Genomic DNA, 11,622 nt, shown 5'->3' with positions numbered 1-11,622 from the left:
TCGAATTATTTATATTTAATATACTTAATTTCACCCTTTATATATATACATATATATATCAGGCTGCGTCAAAAGACGATCTTCCCTTTGTTCTCTGAAAAATTGTTTGATATACACCTTTAAGAAATCATCTTCAAATATGAGCCGTTAACTGTGCTCTGCCTCACAGATTTCTATTAATTGCTTTTTATCAGTTAGTTGAAAGTATTATTTATTTATTTATTTATTTATAAAACGTGAAACAATAATACAATTACTTTTCCACGAAAAAAGGAGCACTGGTATTATAAAAACCCGTTAGGTGAACAAAACATGTATACCCTGCTGCAATATGTTGCTACAGTATACAAAACGCTATCGGAAGAGTTAGACATTGTGTTTATTTATAAGATTTATTTTAATAATAGAATACAAATTTGCATATGTACTAAATTCAAAGCATACATATTTATGTATATTTACCTGTATGATTACTATATATAAATAATATACACAACAATTCTAAATATGTGTACACATGACCTTTTACAATTCGTGTATTTGGCTACGATCTTATTTTTATAGTACTAATTTATTATTCACAAAACCAATGGTGTCCACCATAGAAAAGCGATAGCTGCACCGAAGATATAACACCCTTCATGGGTGCATACTTTTAAGCATAAAAGGGTATAAAAATATTCCTTTGGAGTTTGTGATATTGGCTTGGATGATAATACATGCCAAATTTCTGATAAATATGTGTCTAAAGTCGAAGCGATGCCATAAAATGCCTCTGAGCTATAAAAATTTAAATATACAAAATCACGATTGTCGCATATTTTCAATCGAAAATTTTTACACACCTTGGTCCAGTTCTCAAATTTTCAGGAATTCTAGGGTATTTCCAAGGAAACTTCATAACGGGATTGAAAAAATTAATATTTCAAAAAAAAAACCTAATATGCATATACTGTTTGTGTACAGTAATTTAGTAGGTATTATTGTATATATTATACTTACAATCATTAGGTAAACAAAACTGTTACTTGTATAATCTATTGCAACATGTTGCTAGAGCATAACAATGTTGCCGTGAATGGATTACAATCATGTTGTATTGCGTCATTCTATTGTCCGAGAAAACCTATTTATAGCTATTAAATAATAGATCTAGAGTTTTATTAATGGGAATCTTACTTATTATTATTATATAAAGCTGACCCAAGGGAGCGGTTACATCGACTCGCTGTTCTCTGCATCCTGTGAGCGCTAAGATCCACAAGCTTACTCAACCTATCACCAATTAACATTGCAGTGCAAAGCTTTTTGGTAATTAACATAATAATCTCACATCAAATCAGAGAACGTTCATAGAAGCAGGGGGCAGGAGAACTAGCCGCTAACGCAAAGCGGTTGCATATATGTGTTTTGGAAAAGAAATTACTGAGGAGAGAGCCAAAAGTGCACACAGGAAAATACGGAAAAACAATATGTAGTGAAATATCCGAAAAGACTGAGAGCGGGGCGAGATGGAATGCATGCTGGAACGCCAAGATTATGTACAAGAGCCCATTAGGAGAACTCGCATGCGTTTTATCCACGCGGTCTCAAAAGGACTGCCGGACAGCTGTTGGCCTCTTGACAGGTCTCAACTTCTGGCATCTCTTGCCGAAGCATTTGGACATAAATAATGAGAATAAATGCAGAGAAATTGCGATGAGGGAGATTCTAGAATACTTCGTATGCCTGTTTCCAGCACTATCTAGAGCTCGTCTTAAGTATGTAGATAATTCGAAATTCAAGGGACTAGACGAAGTATACAACTTAGATATCCAGTCATTATTAAAGTTGAAAAAAAAAATAAAGCGTTGACATTTATTACGAGGAATACTTCACCAAAAACTAAACTGAACATTCATCTGGCATTACTAAGGACCAGTAAGCCTATATATGGCAAATATAACTTAATCTAACCAAAAAATATCGAGTAATCACTTTGATAAAAGCACATATACTTAGCATTACATAAACCTTTACGAAATATATCGTATAACATATAACATATATTATATTTACAAGTTTATTTTTACCGTTGCAACGTCAACCGATTTCTCGTTGAGCCATAAATATTAGCTCAGTTGCAAAAATTTCCTTCATAAATCTGAAACTACAATGTTATTGAAACTGATTTGAGGGTACAAAGTTTTCCAGTATTAATCTCCTGATAAGTGTCTCAAAATGCTACTACAAACTTCAGTAATAAACGAATTACGTTGTACTTACACTTTGCATTTTCCTATTGATTTTTTTTTTTGCGGATTAATTTTTTCATACATATAAAAGTTAGTATAGCTTTCGGTTTTTGTCTCAGTTCGTGTCACTAAACGCTAACAAAACGTGAAAACGCTGATTATAACGGTAATCATTTTGTTACTCACTGCCAGTTGGCGCTTGTATCAAAAGCGGAAGTACTTTCGCAGTGCCAGCTCCAAGTTGCCCACGCTTTACGGTATTCCTTTTATTGTAGCAGTTTATGAAATGCTTGACATAAATAGCAAGTTTTGTGACAAAATGAAGTTACCACAACAGAGCAGAAGAACTAAAGATTACATTAATTGTATACATTTTCAGAATTATTTCATAAATTTAGTATCGGCCTCGACAAGATAAATGCATTAACCGGTTGCACATGGGTAGCGCCAACGCTGTACGTGCTGACCGTCGCTCCTGAGGTTATCAAGCATGTCACGTCCTCATCTGAATTCATTTCAACACATTTTCAGAACGGTGTATTTAATGGATTCATCGTTACTCCAGGTAAAAGTGCCCAAGGCCTGAAGGTGTTAATTTCCTTTTAATTTTATTTATTACTAGCTGACCCCGCAGCCGTTGTCCTGGGTGAAATTATGTATTTTGAAATGAAAAGAAAGTTAAATTTATCTATAAACCGCAGATGGAATTGATATCAAACCACCGGAAGTATCAACCAGAATTGACCCATTTTCAATTTTTAGCGAAGACGATTTGAACCGCCACTCAACCTCTAGCATCTAACAGCCCCATATATACATACGTTGCTTCGAGATAAAGTCCATCGAAGCTGTTGCTTGAAGAGCTGTGCTGTGACATCGTGACTATCGTTTGCTGAGTGACCGCGAGCCATTATTCCACACATAAGTCATCGCATCCTGGGAGTACTCGTTCATGTGTCTTGGGCTGCCATACATTGATGGCAAAAAGTGCGCCAACCGATATTAGCGCGACGTCTTCGTGGCTTCGTAACAAATTTCTATCTGTAATTGATCACTTTGTGTGAAGCACACATAAAGTTTTCACTGAATAATTTTTCTTTTTGATAGCCTGAATAAAAAAGCAAGCAACCGAAATATTGAAAACCAAAACAACAAAATAAAAAAAAAAGCAACCGAAATATTGAAAAACAAAACAACCAAATAAAAAAACAAAATTTTTATGGAAAAAAGTAACTTTTTGGAATTGTCCAATTTTTCGACTTTCTACACGAAAAGCATTCAATTTTTGTTATTTCTATACCTTCCCCGATCCACAGCGAATAACCTCTGAAAATTTCATCAAGTTTAGTTTAGCCGTTCTATTAGCGTTGCTAATAAACAAACAATAATTCGTTTGTAAGGGCAAAAGAAAAGGGGGTTTCCGGCAGTTATTCGAATTTTTCTTGTCGTAAAAACCATTTTTGAACCTCAGTGAACATTTAAAAAAAATAATTGGCCAAATTGGTTCAGGCGTTGTTGAGTTATGCACTTAGCAACACATTTTGCGATTCATTTTTATATATAATATAAAATAAAAAGATGTCTCACACGAGCAGCAAAAACATGGAAAGGGGATCACAAGATTATAAGCCCCTTCTTTGCACATAATAATATCATATTGTAAATTGTATCACTTCTCTATCCATAAATATTTCAGACGAAGCCAATAAAGAAGTCGTTAAAACATTGTGACGAAAAATCTTGGTTTCAAACATTTTTGGCACATTTTAGTTTTAACGGATATTTATGAATATTAAATGATCTATATCTAGACATTTCAGCATCAATCACACATGGCAGACCTTAACCTAAGGTTTCTTGAACAAAACAATGAGAAAAGTCACAGAAAAACATTACTTGTGTTTATGTAGAGCATTTATTAGATATTAAAAGGCTTTGAATTTTACATTCTGAAAACACACTAGCCACTATATTCTCGAGACCTTTTTTATTTGACGACTTCTTTCTATTACCAACTTGATAAAGTCAGTCGCCAGGTGGAAATATGAGTCTAATGAAGAGATCTATATGGAGATCTCTAAAAAGCGAGTTAAATAAATATACACATGCTCATATCTTGAATACACCATTTATTTGCTCACTGTACACCTGCATGTAAAATTTGTATAAAGCGAATAGCTATATTATCAAGTAATCATATATATATATATATATATATATAGTGCAATTATCTCGAATGATATCAATTTTTCCAGTTTAGTCTGCTCTGACCTCTATGCTTATTTGTGGTTCATTTTTATAAGTCATTGTAACTTTTGGTATTAAAACGATATCCTCAAATTTAGTAGTTGAGGAAAATTTCAGATTCCGTACCAAATGGATCAACATGATACGTAATGTGATTTCAGCATAACGAAAGCCTGTCAAACAAATTGCGATGTATAAATCGATAAACGTAAAAACCACAAAATAATTTCAACTCTTACCTATACAGTTACGTGGGCCCTTCGAGAACAGCATATAAGAATATGGGTGACGCTTTTCAATGTTCTCGGGTAAAAAGTTGTCCGGATTGAAACAGCGTGCGTCTGCACCCCAAATTTCTTTACTCCTATGCAATATGTAAATTGGTATATAAACTTGTGCGCCTTTGGGCAATATTACACCTGAACAGAGTTCGGTGTCGTGATCAACTTCCCGTCCGATAATGGTTATTGGTGGTACTAAACGCAATGCTTCCGATATGACCATATCCAAATAGGGAAGTTTCTTTAAATCGTCATACTCAACGGTTGTAATTCCATCCGGAAACACGGAATGAACCTCTTGGAATACACGTTCCTGTATTTCAGGATGCATTGCCAACATCACCAGGCAAGTGTATGCCGCACCAACGGAGGTCTCGTAAGACTGGAATTATAAGGGTACGTTTCGAGACTTAGTATCAGATACACGTATAAATTCAAAGCATTTGGAAAATTGTTTATAGTTCTAAAAGCGAAAAACGAGCTGCAAACGAAAAATACTGCAGTTGGACTGAATAAAAATATTAAAAATTCCAGATTGTAATACCGCAGCAAACATTGTGAAACACTCAATTTCCACATCCTTTTTACTAAATACTTCCTTATGCAGTGCTTTGAGCGCTAAATGAATCATCGAGTGTCTGTGCTCTTCAAAATAGTTTATGGCCTCCGACTCAACATTTTTTGCGAGATTTTCCTCTATCAGCTGCAATGTTTTATAAGATAGATTTATATATATTTATTTATTAAATTTGTACTATTTTTCTACTTACAGTTCGGACTAATGCTTGCAAATATTTGACAGTTTTTTTATAATGTGGAGTATTGGATAGAAAGCCTAGACCAAACGAATTGAGTACGATGTTTTTGGACATGTGATCAATAAAGCTGGAGGGCAGTTTAATGTGTATAGTGTTTTTTCATTATTATTCAAGTGGTAGGCCGATCATCGTAACTTACTCAGTAAATGCCGTCAGGAGTTCCTTATGCTTCACACTGTCTTCTTTTATCTTTATACCCATAATAGTTACTGAAATTTAATAAAAATGAAAATTAAATTCATGTATCTGAAGTATTTCATTGTTTTTACAAATACAAAACTAGCTTACAAACTCAAGTTTAAAAATTATTCAGGTAACGTACACCATAAACACAAGGGGGGATTAAGCCCAACACATATGTTTAAACGTTTTGTGAAAGAAAAAAAGACTATTCGCTGCTATCCATTCAAGAAAAGCAGAGGTATAGTTATTTTATGATCTTTAAATTTGAGTTTATTAACATGCAAAAGAGTTTACTTCGAACTTATCATCGCTACATACTTACGAAGACTCAGCTGTAGGCCACATTCTTTGATACTTGTATAAATATCCTGTTCACCTAGCCCAGCCAATCTTTCAAGCTTGTGCCTCACACTGATTGCATTCTCATTGAAGTAAGGAAACAAACCCAAAATATTAGTATGTGCAAGGAAAGGACTGATAGCCTTGCGATTGGCTTTCCATTTTATTTATACTCGTGCAAAAAATAAAAAAAAAAAAAAAAAAAAAAAAAAAAAAAAAAAAAAAAACAAAAAAAAAAAAACTCAAAGAAAATGTATACCTATAGAAGTTATACGCCATCACCTGGACTCATGATGATGCCATTGAGTACACCGTTATCAAAGTGTGTATACAAATCTCTGGCTTTACTGAGGTAATCAGGCGAGGTTGTGACGAGCTTGATGATCTCGGGATCGATGGTAAGCACGTACGGCATTGTTGCCATCCATATGCAACCCGTCGATGTCTTCATGCTCTCAAAGCCGTCACTAATTTTACCTAACAATGCTGTAATTTTATGGCAATGCAATCACTCTTTAGTTCTGCAACACTTTTTTAGCAATAACGACAACAATATGTGACAACACTTACTCTCCACATTAAATAAATTATATGATTGCCCAATAAACGGTAGACCACCAATGGAAGGCAACTTGGAAGTTACATTGCTATAGTATTTCTGCTTTTGGCGCAAGCGCCAACTGGCGTAGAGTAAGAGAACAACTGCCGTTATAATTAGCATTTCTATACTAATTAAACCACCCATTTTCACACTGAGCAGTTAAAGACATCACGTTTCAGCACGGAATATTGAATGAAAAGAACTGATGCCACAGCGGACAGCTTTTATATATGTACATTTCGTATGTAGTTTGATGTGTAACAATATCATTTGACGTTAATTGCCATGCGATAAAATCGGGTGTGAAAACAGCTAAACACAAAAAAAGACACAATCGGTAGAATAAGATTGTGAAAATTTATAAGTAATACATTTTTTTTTCGTAATATAACAAAGTACATATATGCCTTTAAATATATGAAAATTGTGCGTATATTGTATATATTAAACGCAAAGTACTTGTCTGGAATTTAAACAGGAAAAACTATAATTTGCGAAAGTTTTTTGCCAGTGGAGGGCCATTTAGGCCTTATTAAAATATTTATGGTCGCACATTTTAAACAGTTTAACGAGTGAAATTGTGCCATAGCTGTGAATATATATTATAATTGATAATTAGCGCTAACAAAAAAAGATATCCATGTATATATATATATATAATATATACACATATACACACACTTTAAACATTTGAAATACATAAATTTATAATTATTTTAGTTTTTCTTGCTGGAAACCAAGCAGAAATATAGAAATCTTATCAACATATACACTAGTCGGCAAAAGTATGTTGCCGCAATAAAAATTGTGAATTGAGCTTTAAAATGGATTTTTGTTTTAAATTTTTACATGCCAATAGTGCAAACTTAAAAATAACCAATTACACATTTTTGTAGAAACTCAAAAAGGTATAGATAAGCTAATCAGTAATTTCATTTGTTGGCTGAGAGAGCTGCTAGTTTCTACTAGTGAAATTTCTACTAACAGAAAATAGCTGCTGCCATGCAGGAACAGCTGTTAAATAAATGTGTCAACAAGTAAGGAAGTCCTACGCTCGGGTGCAACCAAAATTTTTTTTACTCTTGCAAATGACAAGAATCGAAGCCAAGGAAATACATACTTTCAGGTGTAAAACAAATCGTATAGAGTAAAGTCAGCCGGATGTTCGAAAATCCTGATATTAGTTATACAAGGGCTAGGCCAAGTTTTCGCTCAAATTTATCTTTTTTAGGCACAAAGATACACTGTTTTGAATAAAACACATAACTCACATATTGATCGATATATGCGGTACAAAGTCAACACAGAAGTTCGAAAATAGTTATATTTAATATATGGGGGCAACGGGAAGTATTATTCCGATGGAACACATTATTGACGTATAAATAAACTATTATAAGAGAAAGATTATCACTTAATTTCAGATTTATATATCAATTTTCACATCGGTTCCCATAAAACTCACTAGTACCATCTCGGTGTTAAAATTTAACATTTTTGACGTATTTAGGTGTTGATTCATCGCGCTTTTAGTAGTTTTTAACATTAGCGTTATATGGTTAGTGGGCGGAATTATACTACGATTTCTTCCATTTTCACACCGACGGTAAAAGTTTTTATAAAATTTGTACTTTGCAAATTTGGTTGTTGTAACTTAAGTGTTTCATCGAGATATCTCAATTCTTACTCGAGTTACAGCTTGCCCGGATGGACGGACAGACAAAAAGACAATCAACGGAATTTCAAATTTTCTCGTCATACTTATCATTTAAATAGTTCCGCTTGTTTGCTTTATTCATTCGCTTAGTGTTGTTCTTCCAGCAGCAGCTGCTGGCAGTTAGGAAACAAACTAAATGATATCGATATAACCATGTCCGAATATAGAGTTTGTTCAAATCGTTATATTCTACAGATGTCATTACGAAAATACTTTAGGGTGTACTTAGGGCTTAGGGTGCACACGAAGTCATTGCAGATTTCGAATTTTCATTTTACCACAACTCTCCAACAGCATTTTGCCTATCCCATCAAATCTATTTTAAAGTTTTTGAGAAACTCTACCTGCCTTATAGTAAATATATCATACCAAAAGAATCTTGATTGGCAGTATATACTTCAGAATATTATAGGACACCGTTATAACAAAATAGTTGCTACAATATTTGACTATGCACCCGTGTATAGGTAATATAATATTAATATAAAGAGACTAGTTACAGTTTTTAGGAAATCGTTTATTAAACTACATAAGTACATATATGTATGTAGTGTTTCTCAGTAATTGCTGATAACAATCTCCCCATTTTAGTTTGCTCTGACTTGTATGCGTAATGGCGGTTGGATCTTATAACGCAGTGAAATATGTGGCACGTGAACGATATCTTCATATTTAAAAGTTGTGGAAAATTTTAAACTTCGCACGGCATGTATCAATATGATACGCAACGAAACTTCAGCATAACGAAAGCCTATAATACAAATTAGTTAATAAATAAAAAAATGCGAAATGCCATAATTTCCACTCTTACCAATACAGTTCCGTGAGCCCTTCGAGAAAGGCATGTAAGAATATGGATGACGTTTTTCAATGTTCTCGGGCAAAAAGTTATTCGGATTGAAACGATGTGCGTAGGGACCCCAAATTTCCTTACGCCTATGCAATTCGTAAATTGGTATAACAATTTGCATGCCTTTAGGCAGTATTACGCCTGGACAGAGTTCGGCGTCCTGTTCGCTTTGCCGTCCGATAAATTGTATTGGCGGTGCTAAACGCAACGATTCAGCTATAAACATATCCAAGTAGGGAAGTTTCTTTAGATCGTCATATTCAACCGATGTAATTTCGTGCGGAAACACAGAGCGAATCTCTTGGAAAACACGCTCCTGAATTTCGGGTTGCATAGCCAACATCACCAGGCAAGTATATGACGCACTAACAGAAGTCTCATAAGCCTTGAAAAAGGATAGTTTTATATATTTGGATTAATTTAATATTTGTATGTATCTTATGTACATATATACATTTAAAATTTAATAAAAAGACTTTAAATAATCTAAAAACATATTGCAAAATTTGTATAATAAATGCTATGTTGTATCAGATTCTCTTGCAATTAATTTTGCCATTGTGTGTGTGCACGGTTTGTTCCGCACATTTTGACTGACGACGAAAAATTGCTCAGAATCCAACATTCGAAGGGCGATTATCTGACCAACAATCACAATTTAACCATTAACCACTGAACCCGTATTCACCTGTTATGGCACCGTGCAACTTCTTCCTTTTCGGAAAAATGTTCTTGCCCATGAAGGGAAAGCATTATGCAGACGTAGTGGACATTCAACAGGATTGCACCGGCATATTGGCGGCCATACCGGCCAGAGAGCTAAAACACTCGTTCGACATGCTTTCGGACCGTGCAAATATTTAATAAAATAAATTTATTTTGCCGAAAACACCATTTGTTCTGTTTTTTCTGTTTTTTTTTAAGTCCTGTTTACTTTGGAAAGCACCTTGTATAACTGCTGACCAGATATGGGCTTGACATGCATACAAGTCAACAATCAGCGAAATGTAACCCGGTTTCAGTCCGTCGAAGAGATAAAAGAAAATTCGATTAAGGAGCTGAAGGCCATCCTAGAAAGTGTTTCAAGGACTGGATAAATCGTTAGCATAAATGTTTAACATCTGGTGGTGCTTACTTAAAAAGCGAAAAAGTAAATACTGACGAATAATTAAATATTATGCGTTCTATTTACAATTTCCGGGTACTTTGTTCTAAAAGGGTTCCATTATTATCACAATTAGAGAAATCATACAAGTTTATGTAAATAATTTTATCTATGAAAAAGAATGTAAATAATTAAATAAAGTAATAATTTACCGCAGCAAACATTGTAAAACATTCAATTTCGACATCTTTTTCACTAAATACTCCCTGACGTAGAGCCTTTAGCCCCAAATCAATCATCGTTCGTTGGTCCTCTGCGAAATTGTTCATGTCCTCTGAGTGAAGATTTTCTGTAATCAACTACATACAAAAATTTATAACCAAAGAATTATATATGTATATGTATGTATATATAAAATTTTTATGTCTCAAATTTTGCTTACTTACAGTTTGTACTAAGTCTTGCAAGTATTTAACAATTCTCTTATAATGCGGAGTGTGTGAAAGAAACCGCAGACCCAACCAGCCGAGCAAGAGGTCTATTCCCATGTTATCAATAAGGCTTTAAAACAGTTGAATGCGTATTTCAAATATTGTTTGTATTAATTAATGACTTTTTGTTATGGATTTTGTATGTATTACATATAAAGACCCATGAAGTATTACTTACGCAGTAAATGACTGCAAAAGTTTTTTGTGCTTGTCGCTGTCTTCTTCTACTTTTATGCCCATAATAGTTACTGAAATTTAATAAAAATGAGAAAAATGAGACTTGGAAATTAATGCTACTTGACTTGACTTGAAGAGTCGGCTAAAGTATTAATCTAGTACAATATACCACACCGAGAGAGAGAGAGTCATAGGTATGAGTATGAACTCTAATTTATGTGCTTAACTAAAGTATAATCAATTTATTTTCAAATTCTTAACTGCATATACTTACAAAGACTCAATTGTAAGCCACATTCTTTGACAATCGTAAAAATATCCTGTTCACCTTGTCCAGCCAAACTTTCCAGCTTATTTTTCACATTATTTGCATTCTGATTGAAGGCAGGAAACAAGCTCATAATATTATTATGTGCAAGGAATGGGCTTACAGCCTTGCGATTAGATTTCCAAACCTTAGCTGTTTGTGCGAAAAATAAAAAACAAAAAAAAAAAAAACAAAAAACAAAGGCAAAAATTGAAAGGATTGCAGCAGCAGTTAATCATTTTTATGAAAAACTTGTTTTAATTTCGTCCTGC

The 11,622-nt window shown here is 33.8% G+C and overlaps 2 protein-coding genes across 2 annotated transcripts in view; both read right to left on the bottom strand.

Annotated features, from left to right (window-relative positions):
* Window positions 1-4,346: 4,346 nt before the first annotated feature.
* Window positions 4,347-6,884, bottom strand: LOC108976608 (probable cytochrome P450 313a4). The gene is given in 8 exon segments (XM_018945826.1): window positions 4,347-4,654; window positions 4,721-5,144; window positions 5,307-5,465; window positions 5,533-5,647; window positions 5,720-5,789; window positions 6,086-6,274; window positions 6,385-6,588; window positions 6,673-6,884. Coding segments are annotated over 8 exon segments (1,500 nt in total). The 5' UTR covers window positions 6,848-6,884; the 3' UTR covers window positions 4,347-4,490.
* A 2,032-nt stretch (window positions 6,885-8,916) lies between these two features.
* LOC108976609 (probable cytochrome P450 313a4) overlaps window positions 8,917-11,622 on the bottom strand; it is a 3,407-nt gene continuing 701 nt past the window's right edge. Inside the window, exons 3-8 of the mRNA XM_018945827.1 lie at window positions 11,318-11,503; window positions 11,045-11,114; window positions 10,822-10,936; window positions 10,588-10,734; window positions 9,232-9,655; window positions 8,917-9,171 (exon numbers count right to left, since the gene is read on the bottom strand). Coding sequence (XP_018801372.1) covers window positions 9,008-9,171; window positions 9,232-9,655; window positions 10,588-10,734; window positions 10,822-10,936; window positions 11,045-11,114; window positions 11,318-11,503 — 1,106 coding nt within the window. The 3' untranslated portion in view covers window positions 8,917-9,007. The remainder of the gene's footprint in view (window positions 9,172-9,231; window positions 9,656-10,587; window positions 10,735-10,821; window positions 10,937-11,044; window positions 11,115-11,317; window positions 11,504-11,622) is intronic.

This window comes from Bactrocera latifrons, unplaced genomic scaffold (assembly GCF_001853355.1).
Source record: "Bactrocera latifrons isolate USDA-ARS-PBARC rearing strain unplaced genomic scaffold, ASM185335v1 scaffold_79, whole genome shotgun sequence".
NCBI lineage: Eukaryota > Metazoa > Arthropoda > Insecta > Diptera > Tephritidae > Bactrocera > Bactrocera latifrons.
This window is presented reverse-complemented; position numbering and strand designations above follow the sequence as displayed.